The following is a 20,002-nucleotide window of genomic DNA, read 5'->3' as shown; positions in this document are numbered from 1 at the left end:
TGTAATGGGAGGAGGTTGAAAACAGAACAAAAGGCCTACTCAGTAGCTAGCTAATGATATCCAATCTCCTCAGTTGTTACCCTGACCTATTTTTGTAATTACACTGTAGTTTTTGACTTCTCCCCACCCCTGTGCTTTTCCTCTTTAAGTAGTCATCTTGCCAGGACAAGAATCACGCATTGTGTTAAGTATATAATGCAGTGCTTATTTTGATTATGACTGTAATAACCTGAAGACTTTGAAAGGTATTAATTACCTCTAAAGACCTGTGAATTCCAACAGAAAGACCCTTGATTATTTTTCCTAAGGGTTAATTATTGACTAACCGCATATAAGTAATGTACAGTGCTTTTTATGGGAATGATACACATAGCCATGCCTAAAATCACAGGTTCTGAAGCAGACAGAAAACAGCAAGAAAAGGTTAGTAAGTCTAATATTTATTTTTCAAATAACAAGAGATAGATATATAGTAGACTTCTTTTGAGATGTTAGCCAATTTAATCAGTCCACAAGTTCTTCAAAGGCATAAAGAGGGCTGGAACTAGATGATCTTTAAGGTCCCTTCCAACCCAAACCATTCTATGATTCTATAAAGACATATTTTTTTTTAATATGCTAACAGAGTGAATAGACTGTGTTACCTGATACAAGAGCAGCCAACTCTGGAAATAATTTCTGTTGGTTCTGCTACACAGGCTACCAGCAACTTGAAAAGATCTTTCAGCATAGTATTGATCATATTTTCATAACCAATATCTATAAGGAAAAGACATGGACTGGTTTTAACATCATTGCCTTTTCATTATATTTAGAGATAAACAGTCTTCCTACACTTACTGCTATTCAGAGACTTTGCAAAACAAAACCTTTTATGCAGCTATCTCTAGCGTTCAATTTTGAAACATGCATCACATCAAACTGAAATAAGAACAGTCCTTTTGATGTTAATAATATAAAATGTCTGGGCTTAAGTGGTACTGGAGAAATTCTGTCAGATCCTGTTTCTGAACATTGTAGTTCTTTATGATCCAAGTCTTAGTATTTTCTTTTGGAAAGTACAATGTAGACTGTGATGATTTAATTTTGAAGATAGCCCTGCTCTGAGCGGAGGCTGGACTAAACAACTTCCCTAGGTCCCTTACAAGTTAATTTTTCCATAATTCTAAGCCCTATAAAAAATGGAAAAAAACCCCAACCCCAAAAAACCAGAAATTTTCAACCCTCTTCCTCCTATTTTATGCTTGAGTAACCAAAAAGCAATGAAACCATCTCCCCAAGTAGCTATTCAGTAACATGCCACTGATGACTGTCAGTAGATGTGACAGTGCAATGACATACCTGAGTGTATGAAATTTTGAATGTGCTCCACTACGAGTTCACAGGAAAGGCCAATGGCATGCTTGAAATTAGCAGATGCCACATCCCAGTAAGAATGATCGCCATGGCTGCGATGGAGCCAAAGAGACATCGTGGGAAGAAGAAGATGTACAACTGCATAAATGCCAAATCCCGGGCCTTAAAATAAACACAACGATGGTTGTATATTTTTGCTTACAAAGCCTACATGCACAGTAAATTTGCTAAGTTGTTCCAAGTTTGAGGCTGGGTGATGCTAAAGAAAGCAGGTTCTGAAACTTTTTTTGTGGGATGAGAGGGGTAAGCAGTTTTGAGTCTAGCTGTGAGGTAGTATTTGAACATTTAGCCAACTGTTTACCTGCTGTATTTCCCGGCAGGTCTACAGGACTATATACTTTTCTTTCTCCATTTCCTAGATACCAGACAAATGTTTTCTGTGGCTAGGACATTAATAAAGTACTGCACCTCTTTATTTGTGCAATAAATGTAAGAGTATGTTTAACATACTTTTGTCAATGTAGAACAATGCACTAATGGAACAACAGATCATGTTCTGAGAAAATTCCTTTCTATTTGAGAACGTCTCTGTGCAGCTCTAGCATAAGTAACACACTTTGCAGAAGTGGTTTAGGATTCTAAGAGGTTCGGGTCAGGGCTCTACTACCTCACATTTTATCAAGCCCTTTCATTACCAGGTGTCTTGGCAACGTCCCTCAGCAATTCAAAGAGCAGGTCCAAAGTTGGAGGCTGGTGCTGGCGGGGACAGTTGGATATGGCAGTTGTTAATTCTTCCAGCAGAATAATCCAGACATTGATAAGGCCTACAAGTAAGGAAACAAAAATTAAAAGCCATGAGCGAGCTACTGCATTGACCACAGGTGAAACTAGCCCTCAGGATGTGATAGAGGCTAAGAAATTAACTAACTTAAGGATCACGGGTTCTTGCACATTCACTGCACTGTTGTAGGCAGTATCAATTTTTTAAATGATGGTCTCCTTTTCCTTCTATTTTATTAAGTTTGTGTTTTGCCCCTTCCTTCCTTCTCCATGTGCATCTTGTTCTTGTCTTCTTTCTTAGTTTACTACTCCCACTAGTCCAGTCTCTCTAACCTTCTTTTTTAATTTTTTTTTAGTGGGACATTTTACACATCTCACTACCATTGCAAATGCTGCCCAGAATGGTTTGTACCCATTTAAGTTATGCTTTTAAGTAAGCATCCTAGGTTCACTAGCCATAATTTAACTGTCTCTGTTTGGTACCCAGAACTGAACAGTAATAATGCCTCATGAAGTATCATCAAGTTGCCTCACAGGTCATCTTTAGATGTTAAAAGGTCACAGGTAGAAGAGTATTAAATGTGGATATGGCAGAGCTGGACAACTATCAAAACAGCAGTTAGGATACAGGTCGTACTGTGAGTTCACATCTACATTAGAAAATATGTATCCCTAAAAGATTATGGGATACAACTAGTTTTCAATATAATTTTGAAGATGATTAAGAATTGTTGCCCTTTAATTTTTCACAGATCATTTAAGTACTTGCTAGTTCCCCATGATATTATCAATGACTAGAAGGATCTTGCATATTACACTCACAATGCTTCTGCAATGCACAGCGTTATCCTTGAGTTGTCTCTTTAAAAGGCTAGGGGTTTATTAGGCTAAAATGAGTTTTACTTTGGTTCACTAATAAGCCCTTCTTCTCTGCCACTGGTAGCCATACTGATTTAATCTGTGTCTGCACGATGCCTGCTGGCTAATTATGTTCCAAAAGCAATAAAAAAGGCTGCAAGGGAGCTTTGTTTAAGATGCACTGAGTTTGCTGACTGCAAGAGTCTTCTGGAGAATCAAGAAAACCACAGTGAAATCATTACTTAGTAACTGTGTTGATCATTTATTTATTCACACCACTTCCACAGGGCAGTATGTATGGTGACATTGTTTGAAGTGATATAGACTTTAATGATGTTTCTAGCTAAGGAAACAGCACAAATCACTCAGCACGAAATTTAGGTATCTTCAAATCTGGGAGAACTGAGTATCTTTTAGAAACACCCTCCTGAAGAGTTTAGCATGGAATCAAATACACGATGAAAATACACTACACCACCATATGGCAAAGTAGGCTAAAACATTTTGCACCATCTTGTGCTGACTTTCAGCACTAGAGTGCCAGGTGAAGCACTGTCTTCCATCTTTGTGAAGTCAGTTTGTCTAGCAATGTTCTAATACCGTTACCAGCTAAATAAACAATGGGTGAGTTTCAGCACTTAGCTCTGACAAGAACCAGATTAGAAGGTTTCTTTCCTGCAGGGTGGCATTTCTATTCACAGCAAGCAAGACATTGATAGGCGGACCCACTTCAGAGCAGTAGACAAGTGGCGCTCACCTAAGGTGGGGAAACCCCAGGTCACGTCCCAAGCCTGACTCAAAGCAGGGACTTCAGTGACTTGGGTGTCCCACATCCCAGGTGAACATCCTAAAATTTCCAGACAGATAAAAAAAAAACCCCACAAAAAACATAGAAAGAAGAAAATAAAGTGTTGGTTTTGGGATGGTTTTTTTTAAAAACCTAGGACTTGTGGTTTGCTTTTTTCAGAGAGCAACTTTTCTCTCCTTTATCCAGGGCGGCAGTGGAACAGGACAGTCCATGTGGTGAAAGACCCTAGATAAAAGTAGGTACCAAGAATCATTCTGGTGAGGCATGTGAATGAAATGCATTGGGATCAGCCTGCTTTCTGCCTGCCTGGATCTGGCTCTTCACAGAGGAAGCCAGGTTAGAATAGCTCAATTGTTCAGATACTCAAAAGTGACTGTACTGCTTCGAAGGGCCGTCATGAGTCCCAAAGCAGTAAGGCTGCATTCCTCTACTGCTTGGCTCCACACAGATCTAGTTCATCAAACACCTGATTAATCCACAACTCATATAAGCCATACAAATAATCAGGAGACAAATGCTGCTTGTTTTTCTGGAGGTCATAGTGCTTTTTATGGACTTTAGAAATACACTATTAAGTTCAACAGACCACAGGACATAAGTTTGGAAATATGTTTAAACAAGCATTCTTTATCTTTCTAAACTCTAATTCAACACTGATTATTTTTTCTGTTAAAGGCAGGCCTGCTAATACCAAACTTAAAAGGTTTTCACGCCTTTACTTCAGCTGTGGTCTAGAAAGTATTTTTGTGTTAGCTCTCAGAAATACATACTGGTTGTATTATGAATATCAGGATAATTAAAATATTGTTAATTAAAATATTATTATATTGTCCCAAGAGAGGGGTTGTATTTTTCTCATATATGAGATGTATCTTTTAACATAAAGAAGGTGATGTGACCTGAACTTCCAAGCTCTGTGTGCGCACATGTGTGTATGTAACCAACAGGGAGACAATAAACTATGACGTTTTTCCTCTCCTTTTTGCTTTCAGCAGTTGGCAAAATTTACAGTGACATGTGGAAGAAGCAAGTGATTAATTCCGCATTTACTGCTTTCAATGCACTTACCAGTGTCATCATCAAAGTCAGAAAGGATGCACTCAATACCATCCTCACTGCTGGCTGACTGTTCCTGCACTCTTCGGGGCAAGTTAACCAGCCGGCCACTGAGGAAGATGGGTTTCAAGGGCATTTTATAGATTTTGGCTAACAACTGGGAGGGGGGAGGAGAGAGACAGAGGGTAAAAAAGAGAAGAAAAGATAAATATATATGGGAAAGTTTGTAAAAGCTATCACAACACAGGTATGTAAACTAAAATAGAAGCTATGAAAGCAGCATAATGTCAGCATCTGCATTGTTCATCCAGCAATAGCGTAAATGAAAAACACAACTACAGGCCAGAAGTCTTCTGTTCAGTGACAAGTAAGGGGTCGGGGCGAGGGAGAGAGGGGATAAGAGAGGGAGAAATACAATTTAAACAGCACATTTTTGGGAAGGGAGTTTGCTCCCTCCTCATTTGTGCAAGACAAACGCTACTACTTACTGATTGCACTTATGACTGAAGAAGCTCCATTAGCTGTACACAGAATATTTTTGAGCTCTGAAGGACTAAGTGAATGCTGATAAAAGCACCTGTACAGGTTTACTTCAGAGCTTCACTGCCTGGGTTGCCCATTACACAACAAACTGCAGAATTGTGCTATAGTAGCAGGCCTATCTAAAGTAAACCACATATTTGCAATATACAGACAGGATTTCTTTTTAGTCATTCCTGTTGTTGTTCTACTGGCAGACTAAAAGGTGTAACAAGATAAAAATGGCTGCTTCTTTTAAAGAGGAGAAAATATTTCTGCTTCACTATGGACTGGGGTTTGTAAGGATGAGGAAGAGTGATGTGATGCACCATAGTGTACAGATAGAACATACATTAGATATACACACAGATATTCACTGATTTTTCTTTGGTGAACTTCCTTTGCGAAGTTCCCACCAACTGGAAAAGGGGAAACATAACCCCCATTTTTAAGAAGGGAAAAAAGGAAGACCCAGGAAACTACAGGCTGGTCAGTCTCACCTCCGTGCCTGGCAAGATCATGGAGCAGACCCTCCTGGAGACTATGCTCAGGCACATGGAAAATAAGGAGGTGATTGGTGACAGCCAACACGGCTTCACTAAGTGCAAATTGTGCCTGACAAACTTGGTGGCCTTCTATGATGGGGTTACAGAGTCCATGGATAAGGGAAGGGCAACTGATGTCATCTACCTGGACTTGTGCAAAGCATTTGACACTGTCCTGCATGACATCCTTGTCTCTAAATTGGAGAGACATGGATTCGATGGATGGACCACTCGGTGGATAAGGAATTGGCTGGATGGTCACACTCAAAGAGTTGTGGTCAACGGCTCAATGTCCAAGTGGAGAACAGTGACGAGTGGTGTTCCTCAGGGGTCGGTACTGGGACCGGCACTGTTTAACATCTTTGTCAGCAACATGAACAGTGGGATCGAGTGCACTCTCAGCAAGTTTGCCGACGACACCAAGCTGTGTGGTGTGGTCGACATGCTGGAGGGAAGGGATGCCATCCAGAGGGACCTTGACAGGCTTGAGAGGTGGGCCCGTGCAAACTGCATGAAGTTCAACAAGACCAAGTGCAAGGTCCTGCACATGGGTGGGTGCAATCCCAAGCACAACTAAAGGCTGGGCAAGGAATGGATTGAAAGCAGCCCCAAGGGGAAGGACTTGGGGGTATTGATTGATTGATGAGAAGCTCAACATGAGCCGGCAGTGTGCGCTTGCAGCCTGGAAAGCCGTGTCCTGGGCTGCATCCAGCTCTGGGGGCCCCAGTACAGGAGAGACATGGAGCTGTTGGAGCGAGTCCAGAGGAGGCCACGAAGGTGATCAGAGGGCTGGAGCACCTCTCCTGTGAGGACAGGCTGAGAGAGCTGGGATTGTTCAGCCTGGAGAAAAGAAGGCTCCAGGGAGATCTAATTGTGGCTTACCCGTATCTAAATACGGGCCTACAGGAAAGCTGGTGAGGGACTGTTTATGAGGGAGTGTAGTGACAGGACAAGGGGTAATGGGTTTAAGCTGAAGGAGGGTCGATTTAGATTAGATGTTAGAAAGAAATTCTTTATTGTGAGGGTGGTGAGGTACTGGAACAGGTTGCCCAGAGAGGCTGTGGATGCCCCATCCCTGGAAGTGTTTAAGAACAGGTTGGATGAGGCTTTGGGCAACCTGGTCTAGTGGAGGGTGTCCCTGCCCATGGCAGGGGGGTTGGAACTAGATGGTCTTTGAGGTCCCTTCCAACCCAAACCATTCTATGATTCTATGAACAAGGCAGTTTGATATGTCTGCTATTTGTTATTCTGAGCTGCCTTATTCTTTCCTTCTCCTCTCAGTCTGTGTACTGAATCTACCCATTATCTCTGAAATTAGGTATTAAGTCCTTTCAGCTATGGTAGTTATCTTTTGTTATGCATTTGTATTTTACCCAGGAAAAAAAAATGGCCTGGGTCCAAGAAAAAGTACCTGCAAGTACTACAGAAATACAAACAACATTATAAAATGGGACAACAAACATCCTAATAACCCTGGATAATAATCTGTGCTGTGTGCAAGGAGATTACAGGAAACATGCCAGCACTCTAATTGTTAGAGATTTGTCCTGAGCTTCAGATATGTTTTCATGGTACAGATAAGCTGCCGCTGTGCTTTAGAGCGTGTAACCTGTTGCTCTTAAGATCTGAGAATTCTTGGGATTTGGGTTTTTTCCCTTCATTCCTAACACTGTTTACAGTAGCTGTTTAAATAAGAATGAATGTAGCTTTGATTATGTTACTACTAGGTTTTCAACATTCGTATTTTCCCACATGCTCCTTGGGTCTGAGTGTTTTTATCTCCTCAGTTTTCCCACCATTAGCTGGCCTAGATTCCTTCAGATCGCCACTCTCCATCTGGCAGTGTAGGTTCCAGCTGGAGGCTGGAACTGTTTCCTAGGCCAGGTTAGTACCTGTGTAAGATTGTTCTTCATACCTGAGAACATCTCCTGAGGTAATCAAGCGCGGGAAGGCACAAGTCTGTAGATGCAGATCCTGATCCTGGCACACAGTCACCCATCTCCTTACAATCTACTTCCCCTGGGGACAGGAAAGGCAGCATTGGGAAGGACAGAAGAAGAGAAACAAACATAGCATTAGTTTTCCTTTTTCGTTCAGTTGTGCCCTAGTGTCTGAATAGAATCCAGAAAACATCCTCTGTTTGATCTTATTAGGTGACGACCAGACGATTCTCATACAAACAATACAGTAATATTGGTCACAGTTCATACATGGACTTTCATATGAATAAAATGCTTTAATAAATACATGCCTATTTAGTAACTCTTTAGTAGAGCCTTTGGGAGTTCTTATAATCACGCCTTGTAGTCATCTGTCATATTATCCCCACTCCACTTTTTTCCATACGTGTATGAATTACTTGCTCATATTCACCCTTTGCTCAATTAATATACTAATTTTTTTCTATTCATTTGCACCCCAGTGCCCTGGAAAATTCTTCTACCACGAGTTCTTCCTTTTAGTTTATTTACACCTTAAATACACCATTTTATATTCTGTGCTATGATATTTCCTTCTGCTAATACAGGTGTCAAGGATTCACAGTTTCAACTGTACGACATCCTCAGGCTCTAGTGTCTCAATACCACAGGTATTACCCTGTGGCATCAGCAGACTCCTACTTTTAGGTCAGCTTCACTAAGGTGTATTAAATAAGCAGACCAGTTCCAAGGCATCCTGTTGCAGAGTTCCTCCTTAGATAACTCCATTCACTCCCAGCATTGTCCCTTTCTGCACAGTCTGTTTTCCTCCCCTCTCAGCCAATGTTCTGACCACCTAGAATACTTGGCTTATAGCCATTTTTCTGGTTTAGCCAAATACTTCCCATTCAGTGCCAAATCTGAAGCTTTACTAAATGTCTATATACAATAACATTTTATAGCCTTAAAAGCTACTCATCTCATAAAAACCACAAGATAAATATTAAATCCTTTTATTAAATCCTACTTTATTCTCCTTTTCCTACATTTATTTGCTTTTTCTATGCCCCTAACTATTTCCTCCATAATGTATTTTAAAGTCTTGTCTAGTATTGGGATTAGCCAAGTCAGCCAGTGAAGTTTGAATCCTTTAGTTTTATGTTAAAATGCACATAAATGGTAGTATATTTGCTATTGCTCAGTACTTAAGTACCCCATAGTCCTACTACCTTTAATACAAAAAAGATCTTGCTTTTTGACATGTAACTATAAAGGCGACAAACTTATCTCATGAAAGTAAGAAACCTAAAGAAATATAAGACAGGATTTCAAGTTCTCCAGAAGGAACATGAGTTCCCTCTACTGGTACTGGACATGCAAATTTGTTTCTCTTTTGTAGTAATAAATACAGTTCCGTTCTGTCATCACAAATTGAACTCTGTCCCTGTTGAAATCGATGGTGAAATAGCTTAATAAGATGAGAATACCATTAAAGACTAAATCTGCTGGAGTTAGGTGCTTCATTTAAATTAAAGGGAGTTGCTTACAGGCCTAGGCATCTCTGTGAATTAAAACACATATTAAAAAAAAAAAGCCCCATTTTACCACTCATTAGAAGTTTTTCAATTTACATAAGGAAAAAAAAATCACTGCCACAGTTTAATGAAAAGTGTCAAGTTCTAACGATCAAGGCAAGCCATGGAACATGAACATGGGGGCAGAATGACCCAACACCATTTTGTCTTTGTTCTGAAGTTTGGTAAAGCACCACAATTACTCTGCAGGGTCACCTTGACTTGACATGCCTGGTCTCCGCTGCCCTCAGCAACAACAACAGAAAACCTAATCATGGGGACAGAGTGTTAGTTGCAATGCTTGTGATCTCACTCAAGGTTTGGCAGGTTTTCAGCACTACATATGCCAAACTACTGCTGCTGAGGTGGGCAAGAGTAGAAGGGAGCTACGTGGCTTTGACTGCCGAATGTAAAACATATCTTGTTCTGTTGCAGACAAGCCATGCTGTCACTGCACAATGCCAGGCCATTTCTGCAATAATCTGGTTTTTGGGTTGGTTTTTTTTTTTTTATTAAATGAATATAAGCAAGTCCTGATGCAAATTAAGATCAAGTGAAGCAGACATTCAATAGTGAGATGCATCTTTGCTGCTATAACAACTTGAAGAAGTGATAGCATTAAAAATGTTTCTGAAATAATCCCTTGGTCTTTCTTTTCTTTTTTAAAGCATTCTGGACTCAACTGCTTCACTGCCTCTCTCTTCCCTACCATACTATGTATTACATAACTGAATTCTACTCTTCTGCAGGATCAAGTATGACATATCATGACTTAATAGGATAAAAGGAAAATAAAAATAATTACCCAGTCCTTTGACAAACTTCATAAGGCACATAATATAACTGGTGGCGGCATTGGCAAAGACCTGGATGCTGTCTGTGTTTAGAAATGCTTCAAAGACATCAAACACCGGAGCCTGGCGTTTCCCTGTGGAAATAACAAGATGAGAACTCTTCTCCATCCCCCATAAAGGTGATTTTCCAACAGTTTTTCAACAATTTACCTGAATCTGTAGAATCTCTTCTATTCTGGGCAAAGGCAGAATTGATCTTAGATCTAAAACCTTCTCTTGCTTCTGAGGCAACTCGTGTAGCCCTTTATAGGAAGTAATAAGGATTCCCTCCTTTGCCTTAGCTATGAAAAATATCAGCTTATGCCTGCCCTAATGATAAGAGCAGGTTTGAGCTCTTGAACTCAGCTCAGTAGCTAACACTTCTGTTTGGTGGAGGCTTCTGGTTTAGCTCTTGGTAGCTGCCAAGATGACAGCAGTCACGTAGAAAACTATTTGGACTATACAGTAATAAAATAGCCTTGCTTTTCCTAAATAGTTTATCAGACTTCAAAAGCTGTATATACTTGCATTTTGCCATTGATTATAACAGATCTGAAATACAAAATTTAGGAGGAAAACCATATCCCTTACAAGTGACTTGGAACATTTAAAAATACCTTCTAATGGGGCAAAAGGACAGATTAAAGTGATTTTCCCCTATTACCCAGTTTCCATATAAACAAACATCTTTGAAATCAGGGATGCAGAATCAGTCTTACAGCAAACATGGTTTGTAATAGTGCTAGCAATTTGAAGCCTTGTGATTAAGTGCCTGGACAAGCACTTGCCTATATCATCACACTAACTTACCCTGATGTATAAGAGCAATAGGTTTCACATACTAAGAAAGTCCACATGAGAGGTGCTGGTTGTATACAGCATGCTTTCCTTTCTAGCAGGACAGGCACAAAGGCCCAGCCAAGCTCAATACTCCTGCGCTCAGAAATATTCAAGTAGGTTTGAAACATTTCTTTCTCATTCTACTCATCTGCCAGAATCTAGAAGAGAAAAAGTCAGAACAATACCTCTGCTTTCCCTCCCACACTAATAAACCAGATACTTCAGTACAGTCCTGGAGTATTGCAGAGCCACTGCTAAGTGCCACTGTTCAGGTAGGGCATTTAATATATCGAGTTAGTTATTGTGTCCCCAAGGAATAAGACAGGGAAAGAAAAGCACATATGAAACAGTGCAGTAAGTCCTTACCCATAGAGTATTCTCCTACAAGGTACTCTTTAACCTCTGACTTGCTGCTGCTGTGCACTGTTTCCAGGGCACTGAACAGGGGTCTCCATCCTGACTGGATCTGGGTAGAACACATTTCCACCAACTCTCCTATAGAAGTGACTACCTGCAGACAGTGTAGGAGAGGTTAAAAGAATAAAATAAAAAACCAGAACTGATACATAGACAGACTTTCAGAAGGAATGAGACTGGCTTTAAACACATTCCTAGATTTCACTATGTCAGTCTAGACTAATTTTTTTTTTTTTTTAGACAATAGAGAAGTTTTATTTAATTGCTTTAAAGCCAGGTGTACTGTCTCTGTGCTCTACCACAACGCTGGCTTAGGTAGGCAGAGCCCTCCTGATTCCTTGAAGATGATTAAGGGGCATCATTTGAAGGGAATTTGGGAAACACTCTCAAGTGGACCAAGCGCATTCTGGAGACCATCCTTGTTATGGGTGTAGTAAGCCAGATAGAGACACCCTGATCAGGGCTGACTTGCCTGGTCTTGGACATCCTCATCACAGAGCTCTAGCTGCATGATACGCTCAAAGGGGCGGAAAAGCGCCTCATTAAAGTGAAAATGAGAAGGCTCATTCCAGTCTGTCAGCACTTCAGTGAGGATGTCATGGATGAAGGAGACAGCTTTCCGAGACACGTGTCTCTCCTTATGACAGGCCGCCTGCATGGAGAGGAAGAGTATTAGTTTGTCCAAGCAAAAAATTTGCTTTTAGTGAGACGCTTTTAAGGGAGATAAGCACTTCATGCTGCTGAACCCTAAAAACGGCTTCAGTGCTAACACGACTAGGGACCCCACTGCAATGAAAATGGGAGAGAACTGCCATGGAAACAGATGACTGAGACACTGAGCTCCTTGGGAGTCCCACAGATGCATGAAGGTTTGCTGACAATTCAAAAAGCACAGAGCTAAAAATAAATTAATTAAATAATAAATCCCACACAACAGAACTCGTGTGAAATGGCGTCTTTTGTTTCTACCATGTGATCATCTTTCCCTTCAAAAAGGTAGTTTCTGCATATATTCACCATACCTATCTATGCATGACCAAATGTCACTTTTTATTTGGCTATTTATGGAACTCAAAGTGAGAAGGTTCTCATCACTTTTGGAAGACCTATTAAAAAAATTAAACACCAGTGAATCTGGATATAAATTTCTGTTTTGAGCAACTATGCAGGTTATGCTAAATTCTGTCCTTTCCCTGATGTTGCTCCTTCTCTCATCTGCACTGAAGTCAATAAAAAAAAGATTTAAAACTCCAGAGAAGCATGCTCCCAGAAGACCTGGGCAGATGACACCACAAACCTCACCAACAGAAAGAAAGGAAGTACCGCATGTTTATTGCATGATACAAATCAAAAAGCTCCAAGAAGTCAAGACATCAGCATTTCACCAGATAAGACTGAAAGTTTGGCTGAGGAAAGGTCATTTGTTATGACCAAAATCCATTATGTGGCTGCTACTGGCATGCCACTGACCAGGGTTCACAAAGAAGGAGAAGGAAAGGGAAAAATGCCACCATCTTCCCAGTTGAGCTGGCTTTATGTGGGAAAAGAAAGCCGGCATCCTTTTATGGGAAGACATGCAAGGATGCAGACCTCAACTGGAAAAATAAGTAGATGGAAGAGTTACTTGTAACCTCTTAAGGTGGTTTCATTTTTTTCACCACAGACACACAGGAAATATCGTATTGCAAAAAACCAACACCTGTCCATTCCAGTTATTTAGAAGTGTACTCCTCAGGGGCAGTGTCACAATATATGACACAGTATATGCAATACCCCAGCAGGAGTGTAAACAGATTTGACAATGTTGAGGGTTGATATACATTTTAAGAGCTATCAAGCTTTCTCCAGCTTTTTCAGCTTTGCCATCTCTTGCACACATTCCCATTTCCTCCCCCACTCCTACCTCTACAAGATGAGGTGCCACCAGGCTCCAGCAGCGCATGAGGTGGAGCAATGGGCGAGATTTACTCCTTACAATTCTGAGCATGGCATCACCAAGTCGGAACAGGTGAAGTGCACTTCTCCTGTCCTGGGTAGATTTTACTTCACCTACAAGAAAGTATAAGAAAATAAATGGAAGCTAAGCAACAGCAGCTTCTCCATCTCTACAGGTCTGGAATTTAAGTCAGGTTAGAATTCATTAGAATTAAATCAGGGGTTGGGGGAGCAGAGGGGAGGGTGGTGGAGGGGAAGAAAAAGAAAATAAAAAAATCAGTGTAAACCACAGCCTATGCCTATGTAGGTAAAAGAACAGGAGATGGACCCAAGTTTTAAGAAGAACTTATTAAACATAGTTTATTTTAAGTGATTGGGTTTTTTTGCAAACATTTTAAAGACAAAGGCTTGGAGAAGTTGTGCAGAAAAGTTAAGCAAGGAGTTAAATAATTGATATTAAGACCCAAAATAGTAGTTGCAAAAGCCTTTGGTGACATCTACAGGAAAGAATATAAACTGCAAATTATTTAGTTTTGATTTGTCCTTTTGTATTTCTTATCAAGTAAAGGATATGAAGCAGAGGATGTGAGAAAATACTTTTCTGTTCCCCAGCCACTAATACTTGTTATTTCCTATTGAAAGGGATTCATCTTCCATTGCTCTTACAACATTTGGAAATACACTTCATTCTCCCTTAATTTAAAATATGCTGGTGCTTTTATCTCCAATGAAAGTAGCAATCAGGGGGCATACCACTTTAATATTAAAAAGTGCAATTAATTGCTCTATCCTAATTTTAATTTCATTATTACTAACTACTGTTGATTGACTGCTACATACATGATAAGAGGATCTCTATTTATTAAAAATAAAGTGATGAATGTTGAGGCCTGGAGACAAGCAAGAGAAAAACCCAAACAACTTGAAGTGTCACATTGAGAAAATGACAATTAACACTTCAGGGAGATGGGAAACCGATTAAATTGCAGACATATACCAGATAAAATCCACGTCTGTCACAGGAGAGAACAAAGCCTGTATGACTAATGTAACTTCTAAAGACATAGTACAAATTTACATGAAATATCTTCCTTTAGTTCCAATCCTTCTGCTCTATTCGAGACAGTGATAAAAATGACAATTTAAAGGCTTTCTACTGTAAGGTATATGCTCCACTCTGCTGGGGAAGAGCAAGCAGAACAAATCCCACTGCTTTATTGAGCATTCTTTAGTTGTGTGCTTTGTTTGCTATCACCCATTTTCTGAACACTTCTGAGGTTATCCCACTGTCAAATGTCTAACCTAAATCCACTGTCTTAGGCTGACATTCACCCAAGTTTCCTTATTGGATTGGGCTCCAAAATGGAGCTGTGATTAAGTATCTGCAGATAATTAACACCCCCACAGTCCAAGAACCAAATGAATGTCCTCTAATTTGTTTCACACCAGGCGTGGATGTGGTCCCTGTCCGAAAAAATGCTCAACCTTTCTAAAGACTTTGAATTGCTCCAAGAGAAAGATCTTATTAGACTAAATACTGTGTTTTATTTATACCTTGACATTTCAATTGGAAAAATTAAAACAGTAAGAATACAAAGCAAGTCCTGTAAGCAGTACAGTTGTATATGAAACACAGAACTCTGTAAGGGATCTTCGGACAATTTACCTGGCATTGCTAGGGAGTAATCAACTGTATCTGTGACTGAATGGAAAAGCTGGGCCTGAGAAGCCTTCTTGAGCTGGTAAAGGAAGCCTGCCAGTGACATCAAGTTTAACTTGTCAGCAGCATCTTCAAAGAGCCTGTGAGTAAAAGAAGAGAATCTAATTGAAAAATTAATGAGAAGCAGACTTAAATGTGTATGTAAGAGAAAAATCCTTATCCGTACATGGCTGCTATGTGTTGCCAGTGGTGACACATTGGGTTATTGAGGGCTTTTTCATTTATACAGTGCTACAGAAAGACTCTGATCCAGAACCTTTATTAATTGGTGGGTGGAAAGTAGAGTGCTGTAGGACCAACCAGAACCCTTCCAAGATTCAACCACGGTACTAAACCAAAAAGTCACTTTTTCAAGGAATCGATGCTTCCTCATTACTATATCTTCATGCTATATGCAGTTAATGAACCAGTAATCAGTGAGAATACGCCCAGTCCTCACAACATAGATCATCACAGATTCATTGACTTTAGAGTTACACCAATTTGCTCAATCTGAAGTTACAAACCCTTACATGAAAAAACATATTAATTCAAGTCTTAGACCTAAAGTTTCTGTAACTGAATTGCTACTTAGGAATATGAACAAGAGTTGTTATTTTCAGCTGCAATGAGCTCTTAAGATTTAAGAGTTAAAATCTGTACCCTTAAAGTAGTAAATTTATGCTTACATAGGAGGTGGGTTCCACAGAGATCATAGTGAAATTTCACATGGTGCAGCCACAAGTTGATACAAATATGATTTTCTGACGTTGCTTTTCATGAAAAACTTTCTGTGGTCCTGGGAAACTAGGGATTGAGTCCTAATAACTTCTGCACTGAAGTAACAGTGCAGAAATCAAACCTGCATCATTAAAATTACAGTACTGCTATTCTCTAATCCTTGGAACCAAGTTGTATTGTGAGCTTCCAGAATAAAAGATACTTTCCATGCACGAACTCCTACAAGCAACATCAGTATGCATTACGTTTTCCTCTGAATTTACAAGTAACACCCTCCTATGCGCAGAGATCAAGAATGCAAAATGTCAACTGGAAAGAAAAGGGTATTAGAATGATGCAAATCCAGGAAATTTTCAACTCTAGCCTGGGCTGTCAAAAGAATAGCAGAAATATTGAAAAAAATCTGTGACATATCAGTCTGCAGACCACGTTGTAAGGACATATAACCTAGCCATTTTGTAACCTTTCTTGGTGGCCCTTCCTCCTCCGGACACACTGGGGCAGACTGACAAGCTGTCCACGCAGTCCTGACAGAAGCAGCTACTTTCTAACTGACACCCATCTTGTCACTCAGTCCCTTCCTGTCAGGACAAGACACACATTTATTTTGTCTGCTTTAATGAACACAACAGATTAATTTACATGCAAGGAATAAATCCACCACTCTCAGGGTGCATTTGATTTACTTGGCATATTCACTGTTGTGCACATACTCAGTCCAGTACGGGCAGGGCAGGTACTGCAGAGATGCAGAAAACCAGGTCTCTTAGGAACTGCTGGTTGTGACACACAGGCAACTCTCTTGTGAAACTCAACTGAAGCAAGTGGCTGCAACAGACAAAGATCAGGATCCACTGCACCACAGAAAGGTCCATTTTGGTCCTGTTTTGGGAACAGGGATTCTGGCTCCTGACGGCACTGCTTTTACCTGTCAGCTTGCGTGGAAAGCGTGAGAACAGCCTTGGCAGCACTGGTCCCACACAGCAGGCTGCCTCCACGGAAGTCAAAAGCTCTGCCCTTACTGCTCTCCTTGATGAGTTCCTGGATGGAAACCGGCTGAATGACGGGATTGCTGCTGAGGGTGGTCTCCTGCTCGGGGGTCAGTACCTGGGGAGACTCCCCAGGCTCAGGGTCTGGGTGCAGCCCTCCAGGTGCCTGCTGTGACTGGGTGATGGTAAGGGAGGGCTGGGAAGCACTGTCACTGAAGTGGGTGTGCTCCAGTGTGCTGATGTACTCACACACCCTGAGAACAAACAGGAGAAGTGAAAGATTAATAAAACCCCTAAAACAACAACTCCTCCCCCCACTAGTCACCAGGCTCATTGAAGAAACACTTGGGCCTGTACTCCAGAGGTGAGTCAGAAGGGTAGTGCAAGCACAGCTCTTGGCTGCCTCCCAGCCTCATTGCTAGGAGAAGCCAGCTTACATGGAAACCTGCTGACAACTTACAGGTACTGATTTCTACATCTGAACCAGATATGACGCACAGGATGGTTTCCTCAAACTGTGCACAGACAATCTCTAACTCCCACACTACATGTGGATAACCTGTCTTCTTACATCCTTTGCCCTCCCCTGTGCCTAGATAGCAAATAGTTCAGTGGTGGTGCCTGAAAAGCCCATTTCCTGGGTTCTGCTACAGTATTCTAGTAACTTCAAAGTTTCTAAGCATTGATTTTGTCTCTGAATAGCAGTGGAAAACAGCACCATCTTTTCTCTTACAGATACTGACAATTCACTCTGACGTTTTTTATACAGAACACTCCCAGAGCATGTAAAGTCCTTTTTCTCAGTCCGTGACTTTCAGGCAACATGGTATAAATTCTGTTTCTTTTGGGAAAGCTGGTGAGTACCTGAACACATGAGGCCAACAGTCCTGATTGTGGCTTCCCATCTCCAGGCCCACGTTAAGGACTGCATCCATACACAAAACATGAGCAGTGTGCAGGCAGACTCCCTGCACTTTCCCCATCTGCTCCAGTTTCTGCTCCACTTTCTGTTTCACTGCAGCATGAAAAATAAAAACAAACCCAACACATTAGCTTCTCCAGCTTTTAAACAAACACTGGTTTGCATATAGGGTGATGGCAAAGGTATAAAGTCTGAAAGCTATAAAAGAACGTGGATTTTAGACAAAAATCAAACCAGAGAAACCAATTTCTTCCTAATAAACATAAGGCAGTTTTAAAATGAAAATCCTTTTTGATTGATCTTATATGCATGGGAAAAAAAAAAAATCAATGCCAGATTGACACCCTCCACCCCCAAATTCACATCTTGCTGCCCACAGAACAGATGCAGATTGCCAATGATATTACATGTTCCTCTTTGGAGCTGGCTGGCTGGATATTTACTTATTTTTACCAAAATCTCCTTTGGTACGGAAAAATAAGAGTTTCTGGATTTCACATCTATTTCCATACAAAAGTTTCACCATAGACCTTTTGTTAATGGATACTCTTGTCAAAGCAAAACTAATCCTGAGCTGAACTACAAGCATTTGGACCTTATTCTTTTTCCTGAGAATCTCTGAAAAGCTTAGTTTTCATGTTGCATTGGAATGGAAACAAATTTTGAAGCTTTGCAAGCTTTCATAGAACAGATCTGTTGGCCTCCGGCCACTGCTACTGCCTCCTCTTTGCTTCAGCGTGGCCTGGCCAACTCATTTCAGTCATATCAAGCAGAGTGGTCAAAAGCTAGTTTGTGCTCAGGTCTGTTCAGCTTTGTTTTCTCTATCGAGACACCAAATTTAAGTGCCAAGCAGGCTCATTTGTGCAACTCTGCTTTGTTATGGGCTTCTTGCCATTAGAAATCAGATGTTGTCAGACACATTTTATGTGCTTCTCCAAACAGTCACTAGAGACAACAATTGACTTTACTGACTTTCACTGGGTTTGAAGCAGTGGAATAGAGATGTAGAACTTTTTAGATGTTATACTTATATCATTTTTTAATTCCAGCTTCATTTAACATGATTCAGAAACAGTTTTAAGTATCTGATAATGACAAAAGACAACCAAGGATGTATACACAAGACAAGGAGGAGAACACAAACTCAGCTTATATTACCACCCAACACATTAAAAAGCCAAACTGTTTCTCTGATGCCCTCTTGGTTGTACTAGTATCACAAGGCTTAAAAAGCGCACATTTCAAAAATGCTATTGGCTTATCTGTTGTTCCACTGATTTCAGTTCCATATAAAATATAATTAGTGTGACATAATGTTAAGAACCTAGGACAGAAGGACATGTACTGAAGCCTCTAGACATACATCCCATATGCCTACAACTGAGTGGTGGCCAGTAGTGGCATTCCCCTCTGTCCTTCTATGTGTAGTATAGCACTTTCCAGCTGCATCTTTGCAGGCAATATGAGATAAGGTAGGTAATTTAATCATGTAGTTACCTTGAGCTATAGTATCACTGGGCTCTTGAATTTCTTTTTCCTCTTTCTCTTCTTGGACACAGGAGGCAGCAGCCATTTGGGCAAGAGCAGATGCACAGTTAGCAGCAACTCCTGTAAAGTAACAACACAATTACTGTTTAACCAGCATTTCCTCCCCAATCCCATGCAATCTCAACAACAGGTTGTGTCAAGGAAAATTGGCTGAATATGCCTATACTGTAGGGCAGGTGTGCTGTATGGGGAGCCCTACAGTCCAGGTTCCTATCCAAGACTGGAACAGGATGCTGCTTTTCTCTGTCCCAAATTCCTTCAAGAAAAGCTACCATCTTATTTTATGACTCTGCCATGACATCCCACATGCAGCAGTACCTAGAGCACAGCTCAGCCGGGCTGCCCTCCTCAGTCCATCCAGGCTCACGCAGATGGAGTCCTTCTCCTTTTGGTTCTGCTCCTTGGCTCCTTCTGCTCCCAAGATGAAGGCCAGCCCTTTGGAGCTGCCTGCCATGCGGCCGGTCAGTGGTGTGGACAAAGTGTCAATCAAGTTCTTCCAACAGCCGATTAAAAGGTATCGGGCAAAAGCAACTCCTGGAGTGAGAAATGTATTACTACTACTACTGGAAAATGACACAACAGCAGCTTTATCATCAGTGGTAAAAAACAAGTCATATTTGTCCTCTGCATGCTGGACTACCAATTCATGTGTAAGAAGTACTG

At 40.8% G+C, this 20,002-nt stretch overlaps 1 protein-coding gene across 7 annotated transcripts in view; it reads right to left on the bottom strand.

Annotated features, from left to right (window-relative positions):
- The window catches only part of ARFGEF3 (ARFGEF family member 3), a 101,788-nt gene that overhangs the window by 14,753 nt on the left and 67,033 nt on the right, over nt 1-20,002 (bottom strand). For all 7 annotated transcript variants that reach the window (XM_054820502.1, XM_054820503.1, XM_054820504.1 and 4 more), the window contains 14 exons: nt 19,658-19,873; nt 19,289-19,399; nt 17,734-17,884; nt 16,809-17,123; nt 15,107-15,240; nt 13,409-13,554; nt 11,974-12,157; nt 11,455-11,595; nt 10,221-10,343; nt 7,838-7,941; nt 4,871-5,015; nt 2,052-2,180; nt 1,342-1,518; nt 645-759 (listed from right to left, as the gene is read on the bottom strand). In XM_054820502.1, coding sequence (XP_054676477.1) covers nt 645-759; nt 1,342-1,518; nt 2,052-2,180; nt 4,871-5,015; nt 7,838-7,941; nt 10,221-10,343; nt 11,455-11,595; nt 11,974-12,157; nt 13,409-13,554; nt 15,107-15,240; nt 16,809-17,123; nt 17,734-17,884; nt 19,289-19,399; nt 19,658-19,873 — 2,191 coding nt within the window. The remainder of the gene's footprint in view (nt 1-644; nt 760-1,341; nt 1,519-2,051; nt 2,181-4,870; nt 5,016-7,837; nt 7,942-10,220; nt 10,344-11,454; nt 11,596-11,973; nt 12,158-13,408; nt 13,555-15,106; nt 15,241-16,808; nt 17,124-17,733; nt 17,885-19,288; nt 19,400-19,657; nt 19,874-20,002) is intronic.

Source organism: Grus americana, chromosome 3, assembly GCF_028858705.1.
Source record: "Grus americana isolate bGruAme1 chromosome 3, bGruAme1.mat, whole genome shotgun sequence".
NCBI classification, from domain to species: Eukaryota; Metazoa; Chordata; class Aves; order Gruiformes; family Gruidae; genus Grus; species Grus americana.
Note: the sequence above shows the minus strand (reverse complement) of the source record. Positions and strands in the feature narration are given on the sequence as shown.